Source organism: Chelonia mydas, chromosome 1 (assembly GCF_015237465.2).
Source record: "Chelonia mydas isolate rCheMyd1 chromosome 1, rCheMyd1.pri.v2, whole genome shotgun sequence".
NCBI classification, from domain to species: Eukaryota; Metazoa; Chordata; order Testudines; family Cheloniidae; genus Chelonia; species Chelonia mydas.
In genome coordinates this window covers 216,954,321-216,979,225 of record NC_057849.1, presented here as the reverse complement: position 1 = coordinate 216,979,225, position 24,905 = coordinate 216,954,321, and the positions used below count along the sequence as shown (strand labels likewise).

Genomic DNA, 24,905 nt, shown 5'->3' with positions numbered 1-24,905 from the left:
ATGCCACGGAGAACAGGATCAGGCCCTTGCTGTGAAAATGTGCAGAAGGATATTCTATCGTGTATGCTGTGGAAAACAACAACAACCCACTCTGAGCTAGTCATGGTTTACATGCAGAGCACTCTTTGGGTGTATTCATTAATTTTTTACTTCAGTGCTAATGGATTAAATAGAATTTAGGAGCAGTAGCAAAGTAGTGACAGTGGAAATGTCTTAAATACAATTTTTGGAGGATTTAATACCTTCACATACAAAGCTGCTTAGTGTAGTAGTCAAAAGTGCCCAACACATTGAGAATTACCCATTCTGAAAAAACAAACAAATCAATGCTCAGGTTATTGCCAGTTGCAGGTTTTCTGTTGTGTGTGTTTATGGATTTTTTCAAGTTACTTGTTTAAAAAAAATGTTAGAATAAACATTTACTGTTGATTGTAGTGCTTACTACACTGTGTAGTCCCACTGAAGTAATTGAAATCACAGTAGTAAGTGTGTTATTCCTGGTAGTAAATGTTTGAACGTTTGGACCATTAGGCATTTTCCTGGATCGCCATTTTGTTTTATTTATGTATATGGATTAAAATGGTAAAAAGAAAGTAGGATTTAATTTTTAATACAAGAGAACCCTCACATATTTTCAAACTTTAATGTCTGTTGCTACAGAGAGGGTAACAGATATTTATTCCCATTCAGGTCTGAGTTCTACACTTACAGAGGAAATGTAACTCTATTTGCTGTGAGCTTCTGAGAAGGGTGTTAGAGAACTTGTTTGAGTTGCAAAGAAAAGAACGTAATTTTGTCTTTGATTTCACAACATGAAACAGCTCTTTCAGGAGCTGTTTAGCATGCGTGATGAGCTTTATATATGAGTAAATCTCCAATTCATTTAAAAATAGATATAAAGGGCACTAGGACTCAGTGACATGAAACCACTTGAAATGGCCAATTGCATTATGCTTATTTCTGTTTCTAGCTAAGCGGATTAAAGATGAAATTACAAAAACATCCTTTTTGAAAACACCGGGTCTGATTCTCCTCTCACTAAACCATTATGTAAATCTAGAGTAATGTCACTGAAATCAATGCAGTTTCACTGGTGTAAAATTGAGGTGGGATCAAGTCTCTCCCTTTGACTTTATATTCTACCTGAGGTTAAAAGTTGAGAATTAAAAAAATACAGAGTCCAGCAAATTGTGAAGTTACAGTTTCTCCATTAGTGTTAGCTCAGATACTCAGAGCCTGCTTGTCACAGAGTGGCTGTCCCCTTTAAATGAGGCAGGTCCAGTTCCCCTGTGGTAGAACAAGTGCTCCCAGCTTGGCCAGTTAGGAGGGAGGGGCAGCACATGGATCTGGGGGAAAAGGGTCTCCAGGGAGAAAGCGCAGAGAGCTGGTGCTCAGTTAAAAGAACACAGGAGAATCTTTCAGTTGGCCCTGAAGCAGGAAAGACTGAGAGAGGCAAAGGGAAAATCCTCTGGGAGCTGTAGCCCAGGGTGTGCTGAGGAATTGTTTTCATGGGTTGTGGTTTTTAAACCTATGTCTGGGAAATAAAACTGCCTGGAAAGAGACTCTGGATATGGCAGTGGGTCTTTTAAGGCACTGGCTTGTCCTCAACCCACATGTTGCTCCGCTGAAGTCAATGGGAATCTTCTCAATATCCCATCCAAATATACAGAGCAGGTCTTGCCCTGTTTATCCTTTAAAGTGAGGTAACCACCATGCCCATTCAGATGAGGGGAGCCTTGCTCTTGCTAGTTCTTTAACTACTACTTTTTTGAATCCCATAATCTATTCATCCCTGAACACAACTCTACGTCTGTGATATCAGACTCTTGCAGTAACATATACTGCAGATTAATTTATATCCCATTATGTCACTCTGATTTTTAAATAACTTTCATATTGTTCTGATCCATTTTTGTCTCACTGATTCCATATCAGATTTGCTCAGTTTCCAAATAAAAGAGGAGACACCATGAAAAAGAAAATATAATATAAAATAGTTTTATGTCTATTATAATAAAAATTAAATTACCCTAGCAAATAATGTACAAATATAAAATATATATTTAAATAAATTTCAATAATAAAATAAAATAATATTTAAAATAATAAAATAGAGAGGTAAATTAAATTAAAAAATAAAATAGTAACATAAAAATTAATAGAATTGTCAACACCAAAATGTTTTATTTAGAAAAATCTGAAATGTTTCATTTCAGACTTTTCAAAATGGATTTTTTTGGGGGGGAGGGTCGAGAGAAATTTCCGTTTTGTAGGAAACTTAAGAGTTCTCTCATTCTAAATTACTGTTGTTCTTGTCTTGCTCTTCAGATTCTTCTCTTCCACTAACCACTTTTATAATAAATAGTGTAATGGAGGCATGGTTTGTCATTTCAGAGACTTCATGGTGAGCTACCTCTTAGCCTGGAGGAGCTGGAGAAAGTTTTTGATACTCTGGATGCAGATGGCAACGGTTCACTTACGCCAGAGGAGTTCACAACAGGATTAAGTGAGTTTTGGAATGCAAATCTGTGTATACCTCCATCCATGTTCAGGACTTCACAGAAATGTAAGGAGACATGGTTCCCTAAGGAACCTGCAGTGTAGTTCTGATGTATGCAGTCAACCCTGCACAAAAGGCCCCTCTGACATACCTGAGCACAGTTCTGTTCCACCTTTATTAGAAGACCTCCTCCATTATGCAATTAATTTTTGTCAGGCTCTTGATTAGTTGCTTCAGAGAGGTTTCCTGGCACCAGAAAGGAGTTCTAGGGGATGCCTTGTCAGTAGGTCTGGTCAAAATTTTTCCATCTAAACTGTTTTTCAAGGGAAAATTAGGTTTTCCACTAAACAACATTTTTCACAAGAAGGGTCTGCTTTCCATGGAAAATTTTGATTTTTCAGCCTCCCCCTCCCCCAAAAAAATGAATGGCCCAAACCCAAAATATTTTGATTAGGGAAGATTGCCACAGTGCTTCAAGGGAGCTGTAGTTTGGATGCTTCATGTTCCCATTCTTCTCCGTGGCTTGGGCTCCCTGGCTGGACTGCATCTCTAATGTTGCACCATGGCCAAAAACTCCCTTGGAACCACTGCCTCACCCTCCAAGAAGGTGTATCCTGATATCATCATAGCGCAGGGAGCCTGGCCTGTAGCCGATAATGGGGGCATGACTTTGTAATGATGTATTACAAAGTCCCATGAGATAGAACAGCAACATTTCTGAATCAAAATATTTTGGTTTTTGTATTTCCAGGGGGAAAAAATCAGAATTTTCAGCTGAAAACTTCCCCATTTTTCAACCAACTCTACTTTTAGGAGATGAGTGCTGAAATACTTTGGGGAAGAAGTGTGTTTACAGGACAGGCCAGAGGCTTGCTCAGGCTCCCACCGAAATCAATGGAAAAATACCATTGAAGACAAGAGGGAGGCTGACTGATTTGTGAGAAGGAGGATAGGGTTCCAAACATTCAGGACTGGCATGGAAAAAGACAGGAAGCCAAGAGTGGGAGAAATACACAAAAAAGGGCTGGAAGGAGGGAGGTTTGGGAAGAGTGCAGGGAGTCAGAGGGCCAGTTGGAGTGAGAGAGAGTGAAGGGGCAGAGTTCTGAAGGGCTGTGAAGATGAAGATGAGAAGCTTTAACTTGATGTCAAATGGAAGAGAAAGCTGCTGAAAGAGAGTTGAAGAGTGAGGAGCTATCGGCAGAGCAGCCAGAGAGGAGAAAGATCTTCAGGGCAGTCGTTTGGATAGACTGGAGGGAGAGACAAGGGAAGCTATCCAGTTCTGTGATGAAAATACTGTAGATACTATAGACACTAACCAATTTATTTGAGCGTAAGCTTTCGTGAGCTACAGCTCGCTTCATCGGATGCACCTGTAGATACTATGTATTTTGCAGACAGTTTCATGGTCAAATTTTCTTCTCAGATGTACATGGCTCCCATTTACTCCAATGGTCCTGAATCCAAGGCCAGAATGTGGCCTGCTGTTTGTAAACACATGCACTGGGCCAGATTCTTAGCTGGCATAAACCAGCATCAACTTACAGCTAACAATCTGATCCACTGTGAATATTTCGATAATCGTTTGGCCATCATGATGCTCCAATTATGATGTGTTTCTGCATCAGAAATAGGTATGAGATTCTAGAAATGTATGTAACTCAAGACAGATACGGAAAAGACCTGAGTAGGTAGAAGGAGCTTCCTTAAGTCAACAGATTTTTGCAAATATGTAAAGTTGAATGGGGAAAAAGCAGCTCAAGGAAGATCTAATTTTAACTGAGATGTACATTCGGGGCTCAGCTGGGGATCCATTGTAGGCCAAGATCTGATAACATGCTGAAAAAGCAAAATATTAAAATATCAGGTAAAATTATTATTAATTCCTATTATGTATGTATTTTATTATGCCGGATCCTTCCATTTTTATTCAGTCCTTACTCAGACAAACTCACTTTGAAGTCAGAGGGAACTGAGGATGCTCAGTGCCTCTGGAAATCAGAACACTTATTTATGAGTTTGAGTGCCTGAATCTTGTTACCAGATGTGCCTGTTACTTTGGGGTATGCTCTTCTGGGGGAGGGGGGCTCTGTAATTCTATTAATGTATTGCTTATGTCACTTGTGTGTTCATATGGAGCTCTACTTTTCCCTTCTGCAAGTCCCCTTCCCAATGGAGCTACCCTGCAGGACCTAGGTTCCCCAGGGCTGGGTTCCTCCAGCTCTAGAATGAGATGAACGTGTGCACACACACACACGCACGCACTAACAGAACCAGTCTGAGCGGACCGGATCAATCAGCACCCTCCAGCTGATCCCCTCATGTGTCCCTGTACTCAATGGGCTGGGTTAAGCAGCACTTTCAAGCTGTCGCCCTTATGCGCCCCTGGTCTCAATAGCCTGGGCTGAGCATCACTTTCATCTGCCTCCCGCCCCCATGTACCACAGGTTTAACACGTCCCTATCCCACTTTCATGTTACACTTGTTCTGGGAGTAGCCCACTTGATGAGCAAACCCCACAGGATTTTTGGGCACTACAGGGATCCTTACCTTAGGTAAAAGAAGCGTTGCTGCAGAGTAAATGGGGGAAGCTAAAAACACAAAAGAGTAGAGTTCAGAGAGAGAGAGAGAGAGAGAGAGAAGCAACCAGCTTAACCATAAAAGTTATTTATTGAATAATAGTGATGACTACACAAGGAGGGCTAAACCAACATAACATACATTATTAAAGGTTAATACCTGAGGTAGAAAGGAAAATAAAGAGAGAGAGAAAGAGGGGGATCTCACTCATTCCATGGAGCTTGAACTGGTCGGGGTTCCCAGGTGATGGTGGTAGCTCAGGGTCCTGAGGGCAGGAGACAGGCAGAGCCCCCAGCACCATCAGTCAGGAGATGGAGTCCCAGTGGAACTGATGCATAGTTTGGATCTAAACATCAGAACACGGACTGGAGGGTGAGTAGGGATTTTTGTAGAGAAAATACAATGGTTCAAGGGAGAACACTAGATTTGTTTATAGGTAAACTGATGACTCAAGGGTTTTCTTTAAGCTAGACAATAGGAGCTGATCACTCTTGGCTCTGGGTGGAGTTTTCTTCCAGGGAGCTCACCGTGCAACTAGGCTGCTTCAGTATTTTGGATATCAATCAAGGATTTATAACTAGAATTGGTCTGATAATTGCTGAGCTGGGTGTGTGCAAGCATAGGTTTATTAGCATCTGGAGCAGGGATTTGCATGATGCAGTGCGTCCCTGCTTTTCTGGTCCAGAATTTAGTGCGGTTCTCTGTTCCTCATTCTTTTCGCTAATCCCTGTCCCATCTTTCATGCAGATGAAGCTAGGGGAGTTGTCTCTGTTCTTCATTCTGTATGCTAATGGAGATGTCTTAATCTTGTCACCCTTGTCAGGACAGGTCTAGGTGTGTCTCCTAATGCCCTTCACTGCTCTCTGCAAGTTTTTTTCTCTGATGGATTTTGGTTTAAACAGAGGCTGGGGGAGAGGGGGTGTCTTTCATGAGTCAGACAGGCTGGATACTAGACCCTGGTTCCCCAAGAACACAGAGCTGACTGGTATCAATCTAGGCATGTAAATTTGAAATTTTTGGCCTGTGTGGCTTATCCAGGGTTAAATGGTGAGTTAAGGGCAAACCCAGGAGTAAAACCCAGAAGCCCTGACTCCAGATCTCTTGCTCTAGTTGATAGGCCACATTCCCTCTTCAAAATGAGAAAACTAGCGTTTTCCTTCCTACCCAAACTCTGTTTATTGTGAAGTTCAGTCGTGGGGACTGTCTGCAGCTGGAGCTGAGGGTGTGACGGCCAGCTCACGTAGACGTAGTTGTGCTAGCTCCAGTGTTTGATTTGTCATGAAAGAGGTGCTGGGGCTCAGCTCTGGCAAGTCCTGGCACAAATTAAGCCCCGGCTAGCTCTCATAGAGCTGGCATTAAAAATAGTAATGTAGCAGTGATAAGAGGTGGCATGGGCTAGCCATACAGAGAACTAACCTGCCCGAACCCAATGGGTACATACTTGGTGCTGCTAGCCCACCGTGCCACTACCCATGCTGCCCCGGCTACCCTACTATCGTTAGTGCTCTAATTCAATGACCACTAGCATGAGTGCGTCTACATGGGAAATCACACCCCCAGCTCTGAGTGTAGAGACAGCCTGGGAGAGCCTGCTAATAAATGTCACTGTTTCTTTTAATGACTTCTAGTTACTCTATAAACGGATTTTTAAAATGATGTACATCTTTAAATTTTAGGTCAGTTTTTGTTTGGGCAGATGGCCTCTGTGAATGAAATGCATGAGTCTGACAATGAAAATGTCTATCAGTCTAAGTGGGAAGAGAACTACGCTAAAGCTGATGAGGAGGACGACGAGGACCGGCAGTTCTCAGATCTGATGGACCGGCTTGGAACTAACAAGATCTTAGAAGAGTAAGTCATACCAGCTGCAGTATCGACAATGTACAATTTATTATCTTTTATGATTTAGCTCTACATTTGTTAGAAAACCCTGGGCCTGATTCTCTTCTCATTTACACCCACTGTGCACTGGTGTGTCAACCTTGACTTCAGTGGAGATGCATTTGACTAACTGCAGAGAGAGATCCAGAATTAGGGCCCCTTGTGATGTAGTGATCTCATATTCATTCCTTGGCTGCTGCAAGTGATGAAATTAAAAAAACCCTGTGTGCAAAATAGAGCAGGTCAGAAAAAACCCCTGAGAGCCACGCAATTGTGCCTGATGAGGATAACACAGTTAAACTCTCATAGTCACATGCATTTGTGCCATGTGGGAGCAACACAAATGAAGCACTGATGTGGCACATGTTCTGAAAGTACGTAATATTGATATGCTATCTGTGTATTCAAAAATGGCATAATTTGCAAATAAAGAATCCTTGGAGAGCAATCCGTTGGCAAAGACCACTTAAACTGCCTTTATATCAATTAAGAATAACAAAAATCGTGAGTTCTCTTTCAGACCGGTGTAGTTATTAATGATTATTAATAATAATCATTAATCATTTATATTACGGTAGCATCTACGAGCTCCAGTGATAGACCAGGACCCTATTGTGCAAGGTGCTGTACAAACACAGGACAAAAAGACGATGACTGCCCCCCAGGGGCTTTCAGTATGTTTGTGTGACATTTGTCAATTAAATAAAATTACTGCTCTAAAATATGAAGTTGTCAGAATGCTGAATGCTGTGATATTTTTTCTTTTTACCTCTAACATCATTTTAATTCTGATCTCTCCAAATGATTTTGAATTAGTCTGTTTGTCTTTCCTCCACTGAAGCTTACCAGGCATTATCCAGTAAACACTAGATACATACTGTTCAGTAAGGCTAATTCAGGAACATGCTGATTGTTAAAATAGCCATCAGGTCTTACATGTTCCTGTGGGGCATTTCAAACACAAACTGTGAGTTTAGTGATTCTCTGAAAGCTCCCATTTGTGAGGGAAACAAGATGTAAAGAAATTGTGCGGAGGGCAAGGGAAGAGACCATAGCTTTGATTTGTTTATTCACTGAAAGACAAGTTTCCTATCCGAGTTTACACAGATAGGCTGTGCCTTACTTTCATTTTTAAGAGTTAGAATAATTGTGAAGTGTTTTGTGTTTCATACTGCCCAGTTCTATGCTGTATATAATTGAGACAAGGTCGTCTACAAGATATATTTGTAAGCTAATGGAATGACGTGCAGAAAATTGACTGCAAAAATATGCAGGACATGCAAGAGCCTCCCTAGATGTGATCACTGAGCAGTGTGGTGTGTAGGCCAAAGTCCACTAAAGTCGGTAATGGGAGTCTTTCGGTTGAGTTCAGTGGGCTTTCACTCAGTCCCTAGATACTTGATTCTAAGGTAGAGTTCAGAATCTTAATTTACAATGTGGTTGTCTCTGCTCCTCTAGGGCCTTGATCCTACAGGTCCTTTCATGGTGTACAGAAGTGGTAAACAAGCTTATATTCTAGTTCAAGCGGGAATGGAGGCTATGCAAGTGCACATGTATGGTTGAGCACTAAGTGTAATTAATTACATTACAGTGAAGAGCAACAAATGCACTCTGCATGCTCATGGTCTGATTTGAGTGAGCACAGGAGAAAAGAGAGGGTGTGGGTGGAGAATGGGCAAGTCTCACAGGATGTGGCCTTAAGTGATCCTCTTCATACTACAGAGGTTCTTAGCTATCCTCTCTAAATCCTACTCCCTGTAATAGGCAGGAGTAGGTTGGCAGCTGTGCAGCAGGGCTTTCATTCCTGCAGGATCAGATTCCCCTGCTTTTCCTGTCATACTCACCACTTTTTACCTTGAATTTATACAAGCAACACTCCACCCCTGCACTGTCCAGGATGGAGCCTTTAATGTGCATGCAAAACAGAGCAGGTCAGAAAAATGGAATACGAAATGCACAGGAATTTTGGCAAATCTGAAAGTGCCTTCTATCCTGTTGTGTTTTGCAATGATCCAATGTTTCATTTTTGGCAAATGTTTTTAAATAAAACATGTTTTGGTTTTGAAATGGGAGATTTCTGAAAATGAAATGCTTCAATTTTGAAACAGTCCCACCCTGGAACTAAGCTGATCAAACATAATTGGTGAAGTGGAAGACCATGGATAAAATTTTCAAGAGTGTAAGTGACTTAGGAGCCCAAATTGGCACTTCGGAGCTTACGTCTCATTGACTTTCAATGAAAAAGGCCTTAAGTGAGTTTGCCCTCTGTCCATCCCACTGGAAGCAGTGGGAGTCTCTCCGCTGACTGCAATCAGAGCTGGATCAGGGCCTGCATCAGTAGTAATAAAACATGTATCTCTTCTCTAGCCTAATGATAAATCTTTTGCAACCACTAATTAGATATAGTTTCTGTGGTATCCATTATAAAAGGAAGCTCTGACCCCTCCTTGTGGAACAGTCTAAGAGATTTTATATCACAGTCTAGGGATTTCAGTAATGCTCTGAATGACGCATGTATTTAGAGAAGACCTAATAACTAAGAATGAGCTGCTGAAATTTTCTTTGTGTTACTAGGCTGCTGCAAACATCTCCTAACAAACGCTTTATTCTCTTTTCTTTTCATCCCTCAGCGAGAGCAACATAAGACAACTTTGGTCACAGCTGAGAAAAGATGAACCTCATTTACTTTCCAGTTTTGAAGAGTTCCTGGTCAAAGTTTTCTCCCAGCTCCAAGAAGCTGATAATGAAAAGAATGAATTGGAGTGTGCCCTGAAAAAGTTTGTACATCTCTTTGTTGTGTTCTTTCTGTAGTGCTTCAGATGTATTACGTGCTACTTGCCATCAAAATCCGACAGGGGTTTCATCAACCAGTCAGCTTGCTGGGGAATTAAAGATTATCTACTGATCAGAGGTATTTTAAAGCAAACATTAGCCAGTCATAACTAGAGCTGGTCAAATTATTTGCAGCAGAACTAATTGGCTGAATTTAACTCTTCCTTTCCTATTCACTAATTGTCTTGTCTGGATTTTTTCGCAAATGTCTATTATTTCATTCTGGTTTTAACAAACTACAGCTACAATTATGGTGACCATTCCCAGACAGCCACCATAAAAAGGTATGATGACAAAAGCATAATGTATCAGATTTACTGGTACACTCTGGCTGCTTTACAGCACACCATGCAAAACAGCTGTAAACCCAGTTTAGCTTGCTGGTTAAATTGGATTTACAGCTGCTTTATGATGATGGAGCAGCACAAAGCAATCACAAAGTTCCAGTGAATCTGGCCCAGTATGATGAAAACACAGACCAACCTTTATACTCAGTTAAAATTCTGGAAGAGTAAATGTCATACATAAAACAAGTGGAGCACACAGTGATGCTTATAGTTAAAGTTCCATATACGGTTTCATTATAAATTGTAATTTTCAGATGCTTATAACTTTGGCAAGCTTTTACCTTTCAGGCTGAAATTTAACAAATTTATTCCCAGCCTAGGAGTGTGTTTTCCTGGAAAGTTTGAGCAGAAATGATCTGGTCATTTTTGAGAACAAAGAGTGTGAAATAAGAGACACTTTTTTTTAAAATGGCAGCTCTAGTGCCTTAGTGGAATGTGGTGTGTGACGGGATGTTCCACTCACCGCTAGGATGGCACCTTCTCCTGGTCACCCTGGGAAATAGCTAGCCAGGTGAATGCCTCTTCCCACAGTTGCACACCATCTCTCTGCCTCTCTCTCTGGGTCAGAGGCTCCTCTCTCGCTCCACATGCTGCTGCTGCCTCTTCATCACTTAGCCCTCCAGCCAGGTCATTGTATGTGCTTCCCCTTCCAGGATACCAAGGTCTTTCAAAGTGTCTCTCCATACCAGCAGTCTCAGGCAGTCTTCTCCTTCACTGCTCCAGGGTGCCATTCCCTCAGTGGCTGGACGGGGAACCAAGGCCCACCATCCACTTCAGGTTCTGGCTCAGGGACCCTCTAGCCAGTCAAGGTTCCCCCCTGGACCTTACTGGCTTTCCCTGAGCCCTCTCCTACCATCTGCCACTCCATCCTCTCTGGGTTTCCCAACCTCCTTACTCCCCTCTCCCAGGGAGTAACTATGGGCTACCTGTCCTTATAGCCTCCAAACACTCCTTCCGTCTTCCAAAGAGTAACTGCATCCTTTCCCAGCAGCCCCCTTCTGCTTCCAATTTCCTGTCTTTACAGTCCCAGCCCAGCTCCTTCTTCCTCAGTTGGGCTCCCTCACTCAATCAGGGGATTGCCGGCCACCTGATTCATAGAATATCAGGGTTGGAAGGGACCTCAGGAGATCATCTAGTCCAACCTCCTGCTCAAAGCAGGACCAATCCCCAACTAAATCATCCCAGCCAGGGCTTTGTCAAGCCTGACTGTTAGGGGGCTTATTCCTTCACCCACTTACTTCCCTGGTCCTTCTCGCATGAACAGAGAGCAACAATACCCGAAGTCCAAAGGTGCAAACAATTCGATGTTTATTGGGGTGAACTTCCAGCAAGCATGATTCCAGTTTCCTTCCTTAGTATCCTCCTTCCCAGCTCTGACACCACAGAGCCTTACACCTGTGTCCCTGTTCCCATTCCTGCCCTTAGCAAAACATGATTCCAATTTCCTTACTCCCATTCCCTGTTCCCATCTCCCCCACACACATGCCCACCTACTTCCTCATTGACTACAGATTATATAGTAAAATTTGAGTTCTGCTTAGCTATACCTTAACCAATCATTTTCCTGAAATTTAACTAACCAATCCTAACATATTGTAACATGATTATGTAACCAATTATATCCCACCACCTTAATTAGTTTACACCCAGCAAAATTAATTATACAGCAGACAGGAACAATCACAGAACCAGACAGAGATTATACAGACAAACAATAACAAAGTGGGAACTATAATGACAAAACAATACAGAAGTGAGGATTTCACATCCCAGTATTGATAAGTGAGTTCTTGCCAGACAGGATGCTGTTTCCTTTTACATTTTCTAGGCACTTCCCTTTCTCTGGAGGTGATAGGCATTATCAGGACAGGATTGTATTCCTAAGAGCCCAATAGCACCTTCTTTCAATGTGACTAGTTTGGAATGTGAGGATGTGACCGTTCACTTCCCAGCTTATGGCTGCCTCTGCTGCTTAGCCAAAGGCCTTAGCCTAAGCACAGGGCCTCAGACTGTCACAGTAAGAGAAGGCCCTTACACCAGCAGACAGTGATTTTGATTCTCTCTTTTATACCTCTAGAACTAGCCAAGTGATAAGAATACACCTAAATTCTTAAAGTACAGGCCTTTGCAGACAGGCCTGAATATCTATATCCTAACACTGACCTTAAAAAATATCTAAGGAAGGAGATTCCACCACCTCCCTAGTTTCCTTAGATTCCCCTGAGCTGTGACTTGTTGTGCTAATTAGCCCTTCTTCTCACTCTGCATTAAACCTTTCCAGGGGAGTGGGGCGGGCGGCGGAGGTTAAACACCCCATCCCATGGTGTGAACCTGAAATTTGACAGGCACATATTTCCCACTTCCAGGAGTGTCTTTGTGTATTCTGGTGAAAATCAGTTGCCCTTTGGTCAAGAGATAATGGCTTAAAGAGCATATTGCAAGCATGCACCCTGGTGTCAATGAACTGCCATGTACATTCCATTGACACTATGCCTGCATGGTATGTAACCTGAATGGAAATTTTCATTGAGTAGGTAATCTTTTAACAGTGTTTTGGAATTGTGAATATGTAAGTAAGTTGAGTGGAATATCATTTTTTATATAAAGGTGTATCTGGATCAAGGGCACCACAAGGTTTGCAGGCAGGGGATCCAGGCCCACTCCCTGCCCTTGGCCACTGATGGGAGCTGGAAATTTGGCCCAGATGCCCCTCTATCATGAGAGAGGGGAGGCCACACCAAATTTGAATGGCACTGCAACTTCACACACCAGGTCACAATGCTACTTACTCAAATTTGGCTCAGCCACCCCTGCATCAGGATGGAGGGGAGGCCATGTGAAATTTGCATGCTGTTACAACCCCATGTGCTGGGTCACAATGCAATACACTGAAATTTGGCCCAGTCACACACACGCCCTCAGGATGGAGGGGCAACAGGTCCAAATTTGGTAAGGTCCAAATTTGAGTGGCACTGTGACCCCATGCACCTGCTTGAACCCCCATCTTTGCAGTCCTTCCAGCAGCCATGGTGCCAGACACTCCTGGAGAAGCAGAGCAGGGGCACCAGGAACCCCCTAGTCTGCAGGAGAGTGAGAGGATTGGATCCAGCTTTTGGTGTTTCCAGGGGAAGTGGAGACACAGGAGGAAGGATGGGGTCTGGGACTCCCAGAACTGCCTGACCCATGGTGGGGATGATGCTCTTCAGCCTGACCACCTCTCTGGGAAAGAGCCTGGGGCTGGGTGTGGGGTGGGGAGAGCTCAGAGCTAGGTAGAAGGAGCGAGTTTGAAGCTGGGTGCAGGGCTGTGTGAGGGGAAGAGTGTGGGGCTGGGGGTGGTAGCAGTAGGAGAGTGTCCGGATCTGGGTGCAGCGGGAGAGTGTGGAGCTTGATGGAGGCAGGGGAGGGAGAGCTGTGGGCCCCCTCCTTAGAACAATTCTGGTCAAGTCCCTGCTGCAGATTATCATCTGTGATGGTGTGTAAGAAGGACACAGAGCTCCAAAAGAGCCCTGCTTCATTTCATGTGATATCTAAAAATGCATATATTGTATAGGACAGAAAAGATCATTCTGCTGCTATCTAGCAAATAGTTGCATATGATGGAAATTCTTTGTTTTATTTTCTCTTAAAAATCAACTCCCAGGAAATTCCATTAAAAAAACTATATTAAAATAACCTTAAGGTTGCAAAATGAAGCACTCAAAATTCAGGAAATGTCCAAGTACCCCATAAAACCTTTACTCTAACAGATCCTTTCCCCCGCTCCGGGTGTGAATACATTATGATATAGTCTTTTTAATTACACAATCATATGCTTTTTTAATCTGGGAGACCTGCCTCATTCAGTGCTGGTGCTGGACGGTATGCAGAGTATAAGGCATGAGGCCACACTCTGGATAATAAGGATAAATATAGCTTTTGAACACCTGCCTCATTTGCTAAGCACCATCCCATCTATACACGGAATGGGGCAGTGATCCTGAAGAAAAAATACCGTGTGGGCATGTAGTTAAAGACTGTATCATACTGTATATGTACCCAGGGGCAGAGTTAAGGGTTCACAGGCAATGTTAACGTTAACATTCCCTCACTTTTCCAATTTATCTTTTTTAATGTAGTTTTTTGTACGTGATTTTTATGTTCATTTAATGTAATAAGCCCATATTGGCACAAATTCTACTTGTGCACCTGTGCAACCTCATTGCTTTCACTGAGAACTGCATTCATCCATATGGCTTGTGTTGAGATGCATGTTAATATTTATTGGCCCAAAAGTAGATCAGATCTAATCATGAATTTCTTATACAGAGCATGTTTAAAAAAAACAACAACAAACGAACAAACAAAAAAAACCACCTCTAACCCTTTAAAGAGTAAACAAAGTTTGTGGTCCTGGGGAAAAACACTATTACTGGTCTCTGAGGAGCAAATTAAGAAGAAGAGATTTGCATATGTGATCTGATTGGCTAATATTGACATAGTTCCAGATTTTAGTATTGTTATTCTCTGAAGAAATGAACCATAGAAACATACAGATTTATCTTGTCTGTTTTTCATCCAATCATGCCAAAATTTTCTTGCTGTAGGTTACACTAGCCATAATATAACCAGAATGAGCGATTTTTCTCCACTAAATGTCTATACTTTCATCTAAATTGAACCTTTCTGTACTTGCTAGCTGTTGGTTTTAGATAAATGATAATGGTTTGCCTCAATATTTTTCTGTCATCACTTCTAGATCATTACTGGAGCACAAACTCACATTCTATTAGTGTTATCACTTAATCAGACAACTCCATGAAAGGTTTCTGAAGAGAAAGTAAACTGTTTTGGACTGAATTTTCAGATGAGCACACACAGAGCAAGTCCTGTTAGTCTTTCCAAACTAAATACCATCACAGTCTGAAAACAGATGTCTTGCTTTTCCTGGCTGCTCCAGAGTTTTAGCTCAGTAAAACAACAGCCAAAATAATACATGTAAGCCTACATAAAACTGAATTACCATAAAGAAAATAAATCAGATTGGTAGCATTTTAACCCAAAATGTTTTTTTCATTGGCGTATCTCCCTAATGAATGTGTGATGTGCATTTCATAGATTTTTAAGATCAAAGGAGACCATTATAATCATCTAGTCTGACCTCCTGCTCTTTATGTAATTTTTCTTTCTTCCCTTTTTTTTTTTTTTTGGATTCGTACAATACTAGAAAGGATTTACCCCGCAAGAATATATTAAACCAAATATTATCTGTATGTCGTCTCGATTCAAAGAGATAGCTGGGCTGGTAGCCACACACATGGGATAGCCACCTGTAGTAATAGCCAAACACATGAAAAAAGCCGGCCAAATCCAAAACTTATGCTTTTGGCATTTACACAGTATTTGATGTTCTATATTCCCAGTGTTTGTTAACTCACTTACTTACTTACTTACTTACTTACTTACTTACTCAATGTTTTTTTCTTAAATGTTATCTTAATTTAGAATTTCTGGCTTCCAAATACTTGGTGGTAATTATTTTTAAATCATACTGTGATGTTTTGGACAATACAGTGATGTTTTGAGGGGGTTTATCCTTTTAGTTATTGATGTACTTATATCTTGCTGGTTTGAAAAGACATAACATATTTGTGTTATTAAATGCCACATAGGTCCTTGAAGAGTTCATAATCTCTGTGACATTTTTGGTGCCTTTTGTAATCTCTTCAGGAGTTCCTTCAGGGCTTATAAACTTGACTGGAGTCCAGGCTTTCACAGCCTCCGTAGTGTTGCGCACAAAGTTGGTACTGTGCTTTAACACAAATATCAACATTTTATATTATTTATTTGTATTACAGTAGCACCTAGATTGGGCAGTAGCACCTCAGCTGAGACTGCCCCTCCTCCCCCGGTTGTGCTTGTGAATGCATGCAAACACATAGTGTTTGGACCATTCTCTGTTCCAAAGAGCTTACAGTCTAGACAGACAAGACGGACAGACAAAGGGTGGGAGGAGAAACATGAGCATTCAGGGTAGGATTCACAGAGGAGATTTAGGTGCTCTGCTGCTTAGTGGAATTCACAACCCCGAGTTAGATGCCTAGAGCAATAGGCAACTAAAAGAGAGGTTCAGAAAAGCTAGCATGCTGAGCTGCCTAATGCCTATGCTAGCCAACAGAAATGCTGAGTACAGGGAAGTGGCCTAGATCTCACCCCCACAAAAGGAGTTAGGCATCTAATCCTAGGTGCTGGAACTCGGAATGCTGGGAGTGCTACAGAACCCCCGGCTTGAAGTGGTTTCCATCATATACAGGGTTTATAGTTTAGTTCAATGGCTCTCAGCACCCCCACTATACAAATTGTTCCAGCTTCCCTGCATCTAACTTCAGGCCAAAGGGAGGCACCTCCCTCCACTTGGGATTCACAGCTGTGAACCCTCTCGAGGAGTTAAGTGTCTAAGTCAAGTCAGCAGTTGTTCAAGGAAAAACTGAGGAGGAGGCAGAAGAAAAGGTAGTCCCTCCTTCCCCCAATTATAACCTTTAACCCAGTGGTTAGGGTTCAGTGTGGGAGACCCAGGTTCAGTTCCCCCATTTGCCTGATGTGAAGTTGGGATCTCCAATCTTGGTTCTCTCGCTTCCCATGAGAGTGCCCTACTCACTGAGCTAGAGAGTCACTCTTTCTCTGGCCCAAGGAATATCTAATTATTTATACACAGCAGCACCACTTCAACAAGAGACATTAAGACAGACCTTCCCCAGAACACCCTATAGCCCATATCTGGGGAGGTGGTGTTAGGATGTAGACACACCTCTCTACTTAGGACTGTGCACATGCCCAACTGCTGAAATTTAAACACCTTGGGGGACTTTACATTTGGAAATGTAGGCACCTACCGGGTTAGATGGCATGAGTGGGGATTCTGTGAATGCTAATGGTTCCTATATGTTGGACATAGTCATCTTATGAATGCCACCCAGAGAGGTGAAGTGATTTTTCCCAAGGTTACAAAAGCAAGTCAGTAGCAGAACCTGACTTCAAAGAAGGTTGAGGACATTTGGTACCGTGTAGGATCAGCCCATAGAGTACCCAACACACTAACCAATTTTCATTTGAAGTAACGGCTGTTCTGACCAAGTGTCTGTGTGAATAACGATGGACAAAATTCAAATACTGCATCTAAAATAATAGGCAGAAATGAAACCATCCCATGTATGCATTAACCTCGCTACCGGAACAATCATTTTATAAAGATGAACATGGGGGTGTAGGGTGTTCCCCTGAGGCACAGAGTGTCACAATGTCACCTTAGCTATCCTAATCAGAGTTATGGTCTAGTTTGGTTAATGTGTTATAACAAAAAAACAAAACAAAAACATTTATCCACAGGATTATTGTAAAGAGAAATTAGCATTACAGCATAGTGTTGGAATTATATAACAGTTAAAGATGGTCAAATTATTCAGCGTGAATAGGTTTCAGAGTAGCAGCCATGTTAGTCTGTATCCGCAAAAAGAAAAGGAGGACTTGTGGCACCTTACAGACTAACAAATTTATTTGAGCATAAGCTTTCGTGAGCTACAGCTCCCTTCATCGGATGCATAGGGGTTTTTGTTGTTTGTTTGATAATATATGTTGGCTTTTTTTTTTTTTTTTACTAAATAAATCACTTGGTTATAATTTCTTTCCATTATTCTACCACCTCTGCAAATGGTTGACAAATATCTAGCAAATAATTTATCTGATGAATTTTTCCCACTACTTGTGGGATAAATTATTCATGATTATGTTATACTTTAAATAACAATGATAAATTATCTTATTATTATTATTATTATTATTATTATTATTTTATTTGACCAGCTTTAAGAATGGAGACTAAACCAATAATTAAAACTTCGGGTGTGTTTAGCCTGCAGATGTCATCCCCCTGGTAGTATGCTAAAGCGGACAACAAACAAACATGATATTAAAATGTCTCTCAAATGTCATGTTCAGATTATAGCCCTGTTCTGCCCTTGCAAACACAAGTTAGAGAAAATCCAGTGCCAAAAACAATAGTGTATGAATTCAACATTCAGGTTGTTCCTTTTAACCCGCACAAGCAAGAAAATTCATTTATGGTTCTCATGGCAACATTGAGTATTGTGTTCTTTATATACATCGCAATAGGGTCTTTCATTATATAACCAGCCTAGCCCTGCTAAGTGTGACATATTATTGGGCAAATATAAGGTTTACAGATGTGATCTTGGCATTCATGTGCTATCTTGTTAAATGATTATCAAGTCTTGTATGGTTTCATGGAATTCCACCCACTCAAGGAAGCTCTGAATTTGCTCTATGGATTATTGTTTCTTAGAATAGAGTGTCTTAGATATTTTGGGCCAAAATGTAAATCTGACTGTGCACCTATGAAGGGGAGTAAGGAAGCATAAAATGTCCCTTTATTTTCCTTCACTATCTACTTGCATCATGAGGGAGGATGGGGATTAGCAGCCTCCATGGGGGAGGGAGGAGCTGCATTTCACACACAGCTTGAGCTCATTTTGCATAGATGTAAATGACCATGCAAAGTGCAAGACAGTGGAGAATCAGCCTTAAGGAGTTTTGTTTCCAAAAAAAGTGGGCTTGATTATTCAATCCCTTGTTCTCTGTGTAATCGTGTGCACTTGTGCAAAATGCTCTTAATCTGCTCCCTGACTGGGTGACTAAAACTTTAAACAAGTGTGTAACAAGTGTCAAACTAGAGAAAGACACATAAAGACACAGTAGCATATGAATTTTCAGACAAGTCATTCTTTGTGCTGAAACTTTTGGGATGCATTAATGGTTTCAGAAATAAATCATCAGTCATAGGAATACTCATGAATAATGCAGTCTTATAAATAACAGTAGAGCAAAGCTGCAACTTGAAAATACTCACAAAACACTTTCATTCCTATTTGATCAGCTCTAATTGAGAAACTTTGTTTCCAGTATTTTCATTGTTGTTATTAGTGTCACGTCTAGGCTCTCCCTTCCTTAGGCTTTAGGTTCCACAGTCATTAAGAGTGCCTGATAAACAGCCATCATATATTGTGCTGGCAATTTTAAAACATCAAATAAACAGCCTTATTAGCTTTAGTGCAGTTACTGCTCTCCCCCATGGGAAACAATTTGGTTTTTATCTGTGACCCTGCTGTATGTAAATACTTTTTTCTGCTCTTGGGATCATTCCCTTGAGTCTTGTGCTAAAACAGAAATGTGATGCTAAGCTGGTAAATTGTGAGTTTTTTACTTGAAATAATGCTACAAAGACCCATTCAGTGTGCTTTTATCTCTTATTAGGAAAATTGCTGCTTATGATGAAGAAATTCAACATCTCTATGAGGAAATGGAGCAGCAAATCAAAAATGAGAAAGAGCAGTTTCTCTTGAAGGTGACTGTGTCTCTTTATTATAGATATGGAAGGCCTAATTCTGCTCTCACACTAGTTTTTACACCAGTGTAACTCCATTGATTTCAGCCAGTGTGAAAGCAAAAGAAAGCCCCCAAAATGACAGTCTATGAAGAAATATAAGATAAAGCATAATTTCACTTACTACCTCATCCAGTGATCTCATCAGATTGCAGGCTCAGGCTGGGTGACTATTTGGATGGGAGACCAAGGTGTACCCACAAACTGTACTAAGTGGTGTTGGTGATATTCAGGAGGTGGTATTATTCCTTCGGAATAACTACCGAACCAATAGCCCACTTTGCTGGTGGAGGTGCCATCTTTTACATGGGTTTTAAAATCAAGGTCCTGACCCCTTGTGATCATAAAAGATCCCCTGGAACTTTTCACAGCAGCACTAGTCTCAATGTTCTGGCCAAATTCCTTCTTACAGAGTACCCCTGTCCCCTTCCTGGTCTTTCTGAGTGAAGCTCTTCAGGTGACAGGTCTCATGACTTTACCTGTCCTGGGGTGGAATTCCACCATTCTCGCACTCTTAGACTGGGCCCTACAGTGCCCTGTGTATCTACTGTGCTCACCCAGCAAGTCCAGCTGGGTTCAGTACCTGCCAACCTTCTGTTTGGGAATCTGTGGCCAGAGGTGAATAGAGTGACCAGACAGACATCTCAAACCAAAGTATTTACCCCAATAGGAACAAAGCATAAGAGAAAAAGGATTTTAAAGCAACAAAAAGTCTACACGCACATCTATTGTACCTAGAGGCTGACCATCCCTGATGATAACCTATACAGGCCTAGTTTCTTCAGACACCCCAGTGGGTGCTGCTGTCACAGCCTGGTTCCTCCATGAAGAGCTCCTCAACAACTATTAAACAACACCCCACTCCCACCCTTGCAGAGAGAGTCTCTTTTTAAATTGCCGTGGTCCTTCTGATGTTCTGGTGTCCAGGCTTTTCCTATCCAGCATTGTCTCCTAACTCCCTAGTATTTTATCTTGAGCCGTTGTTTCACATCCTGCTTGTTTTTTCCATACAGATCCCTATTGGATTAAACCAATACAATAAACAGCCCAATAATCTGGCAAACACAGTATTCAGAAATACAGAGCAACACCATGTATGTCACACGTTGTCTAAAGAGTTGCCCTGTAGTTTCAACTGGATACGTTTTTCTTTACTTCCTATCCTAAACTTTTGTGTAGTGTGTATTTTGCAGTTAGGTTCCACTAAAGACAGTGGGAATCTTCATTGGGCATTGGATTAGACCCTCACACAGCAGCTGTGTTCCATTCCAGAGCTGGGTGAATTTCAATGCTGGGTCAAATGATCTCCTTGTATAGAGTTGAAGAGCACTCGAAAGTTGTAAAATGCATTATCTTTCATAATGAAGGTTGATATGGAAGAGATTGGTTTGTATGCTCTAATAAAAAGAGTGCACTATTTAAATTATACTGTAAATCCAAAAATAAGACATAAATATTCTTACCTATAAGAAACTATAGCAGTAACTGGTAATTAACTTTATCATTAAGGTAGCATAATCAATTCCATTATTAATCCCTATCACAGGCCTTTGTAGGTTGCCAGGTAAACCTCAATTTAGCTCTTTAAAAGTTAGTCAGCAGCCACACTAATGGTTGTCAGACACTCAAGAAGTATTATTTCTCGGTGTGACTAATTTATTTGTTGGTGTTTGGAGTTTAAAACTCTTTCCCTAAAGCAAAAGTTCACAAAGGCTCCAGAGAATGCAGAGATGTACAGATGCCATATGAAAAAGAAAATGATTGCCTGTTTCTGGAAAAGCATAGCATTTGAAAAATACATAAAAAGAAATTGTTAAGAAGGCAAATAAGTACAAGGTGTTGCTATTTAAGATATTTGGTGCCCTGCCGATTAAGGACTGTGTTAGAGGAATGGTTATTATGTCTTATTCATTTGGATATATATTTTTCTGAATAAGAAGCCAGTTAAAGTACATTAAATTGCCTCATTGAATATATTGTTAGGAGTGAGAGGAGTAGTGGGGGAACATTTCAGTGTTTCTGCACCCACCCCTTTGAGGGAGGTTTGATCTTCAGATCCATTTGCCTGAAGAACTAAAGGAGTAGATTCTCAGCCGGTGTGAATTGTCAAGGCTAGATCAATGGAGCTGTGATAATTTACACTCAGTGGTGGATTAGCCACTGGGCCAACGGGGCTTGTGCCCAGGGGCCCTGGCCAATTGGGAGGCCCCCGAAAAATGGGCACCCCCATGCCCAGACCTACTCCACCAACCCACCCGGTGCTGTTGCCAAGGAGCAGGGTCAGGGCACGGGGGCTTGCCCGACTTCCCCCACCCACCCAGCGCTCTGCACCGGGAACAGGGGAAGTCCCCGCGCCCCAACCCCGCTCCCCGCAGGAGCGCTGGGGGCAGCAGGCAGTGGCAGATATGTGTTTGTTGGGCCCTGGGCCAAAGCAAGTGGGGGTCCCTCCCCACCCTTTCAGCCTGTAGGCTACCCCATTCCCCCTGCACCCCTCCCCAGCACTACTGAGGGGGTGGGGGAGAGGATTGCAGGTGGAAGGGGTAGGGAGAGGCCCCCAATAGCTTTGGCCCAGGGCCCCACAAACCCCAAATCCGCCACTGTTTACACCATCTGAGAATCTGTGCCAAGGAGTAATTCCAAATGAGAGAAGGAGTAGTTCTCATTTATTCAAATGCTGTTCTAGAATATTTGGGTAACCACCTGCTTGTGGGGCCACTGCAGTAACTGGGAGGTCTGTAAATACCCAGGGCCTAACTCTCTTCTCACTTATATCAATTTTATACCACTTCTGTTAACTTCTGCGGAGTTGCTCCTGATTCACACAATTGCACGTGGTAGATTTTAAAGCTAGAAGGCACCATTTATGATAACCTGCATAAGAAAGGCCATAGAATTTCACCCAGTAATACCTGTATTGAGCCCAGTAACTTGTGTCTGAACTACAGGAAATCCATTAGAAAGACATCCAGGGTAAAATTTTCAAACACATGGAAGCAATTTAGCAGTTTCAGAACCATTTTCAAAAGTGAGATAGATTCCTAAGTCTCACAGACATAGGTTCAGATGTGCCTAAATCACTTTTGAAAATGGGGCTTTAGGCACTTTTGCAAATTTTACCTCTTATGTGGGTGAGAAACTGAGCTGGTGTAACTCAGCATAGATGCACTAACTTCAGTCATTGAGGTCAGTGGAGCTATGCCAATTTACCCCAGCTGAAGATCTGGCCTCCTAAGTGATGGAGAATTCACCACATCCTTAGGTAACCTGTTCCATTGGTTAGTAACACTCACTGTCAAAAATCTACCCCTTATTTCCAGATCTGACTTCTAGTCCTATGCCCTGTCCTGTGGACCACGCTGCCCTGATGATGAAGACCCTGCCTTTTTGCTTAATGTTCATGTCTTTTGATTTTGCAGGACACAGAGAGGTTTCAGTCCCGCAGTCAAGCGCTGGAACATAAACTCGTTTCAAAAGAACAAGAGCTGGAACAACTGGTTCAAAAACAGAAAAGGGTACTTAACAGCATTATACAGAGAAAGAACTGTAGATAACTCTGATTTGCCCCTGCGATTTTCCTTCATAGTTTCTCTTCTTTCTTTCACGTATTTAGCAATATTTCAACTCAGAGAATTTTTTTTAAATAAAAGCCATTTGAAGTGATTGGTCACCATGAAAGCTGCAGTTCCACACTGAAGTCCTTTATAAATTCATAAAAAGAAAAGGAGTACTTGTGGCACCTTAGAGACTAACCAATTTGTTTGAGCATAAGCTTTCGTGAGCTACAGCTCACTTCATCGGATGCATTCAGTGGAAAATACAGTGAGGAGATTTATATACACACAGAACATGAAAAATGGGCGTTTATCATGCACACTGTAAGGAGAGTGATCATTTAAGATGATCACTCTCCTTACAGTGTGTATGATAAACACCCAGCAGGAGAGTGGGGGGTGGGGGAGAAAACCTTTTGTAGTGATAATCAAGGTGGGCCATTTCCAGCAGTTAACAAGAACGTCTGAGGAACAGTGTGGGGGGGAGGAATAAACAAGGGGAAATAGTTTTACTTTGTGTAATGACTCAACCACTCCCAGTCTCTATTCAAGCCTAAGTTAATTGTATCCAATTTGCAAATTAATTCCAATTCAGCAGTCTCTCGTTGGAGTCTGTTTTTGAAGTCTTTTTGTTGAAGAATTGCCACTTTTAGGTGAGAAATCGAGTGACCAGAGAGATTGAAGTGTTCTCCAACTGGTTTATGAATGTTATAATTCTTAACATCTGATTTGTGTCCATTTATTCTTTTACATAGAGACTGTACATTGGTCAAACTGGATTCCTGCCACTTATGCAGAATTTATGCCAGGGACTACCCTAGTGCCTGGATGGCATGGGATCTGGAGACTGCTATGGTATCTTAAAGCTATCAGTGCACACCTCCACTCCAGATTGTTTCTGGGTTGTACTGGAGAATCAGTGCCATAAACTTTAAATAGTCTCTTCTAAACCCACTGGACCTGATTCTTTTCAGTCACATGTCAGTTTTATGGCAGAGTATCTCCACTGGAGAGCCCCGATTTACAGGCATGTACGTGAGAATGCAATGATGCTCACAGTTCTCATCAGCCTGTCATGTTTCCATATCAGGTGCCTGCTGTATTTTGTTCCACAGTCTGGGGAAGCACGGTACTTTCATTCTGTAAAATTGCCATAAATCCCTGCAAAATATATCCATGGGGGCGGATTTAATACAATTTAAAAAGTGAATTCACTGCTGATGAAAGGCCTGAGACTGACAGCTCTGGAGATAAATCTTCTCTATTTAATTACAGAGTAAATATAACCGTCTCTCTCTGGCAGTGCTGACCTGAAGGTCCATTCTAGTGAGGAGCAAGAGAAGTTCAGTCTCCACAGGTTATGCGATGTTTGGATTCTCCTCTAAGGAGTTGATCCAACTCCCACTGAAGTCAATGGGAGTTGCACCTGGGTACCGGAGAGAGAACTGGGTTTTTAGTTTGCTAGTTGTGATAGCACATTTTTATGTGTGATGTGGAGACCGGCCCCCTAGGGAATTGGACTAAGACAATCATTTTATTTCATATGTCACCAAACAGCCAACTGAGACACCGAGTCTCAGAGCCTGGGTCAATTAACTCTCATGGGGGTTGGGCTGCAGCATTATAAACAGGAGTGTAGATATTCCAACTCAGGATGGAGCCCAGGATCCAAAACTAGACTCAGTTCCTGACCTGGAATGTCTACACTGCTATTTTTAGCCCCGCAGCCTGTTGGACCCGAGTCAATTGAGCTGGGCTTTGAGACTTGCGCCACAGGTTTTTCT

General features: G+C 41.9%; 1 protein-coding gene across 3 annotated transcripts in view; it reads left to right on the top strand.

Annotated features, from left to right (window-relative positions):
- Positions 1–24,905, top strand: part of CRACR2A (calcium release activated channel regulator 2A) — a 99,167-nt gene that overhangs the window by 26,420 nt on the left and 47,842 nt on the right. For all 3 annotated transcript variants that reach the window (XM_037913319.2, XM_043526882.1, XM_043526915.1), the window contains 5 exons: positions 2,395–2,506; positions 6,754–6,928; positions 9,589–9,735; positions 19,441–19,531; positions 22,987–23,082. In XM_037913319.2, the coding sequence (XP_037769247.1) occupies positions 2,395–2,506; positions 6,754–6,928; positions 9,589–9,735; positions 19,441–19,531; positions 22,987–23,082 (621 nt within the window). The remainder of the gene's footprint in view (positions 1–2,394; positions 2,507–6,753; positions 6,929–9,588; positions 9,736–19,440; positions 19,532–22,986; positions 23,083–24,905) is intronic.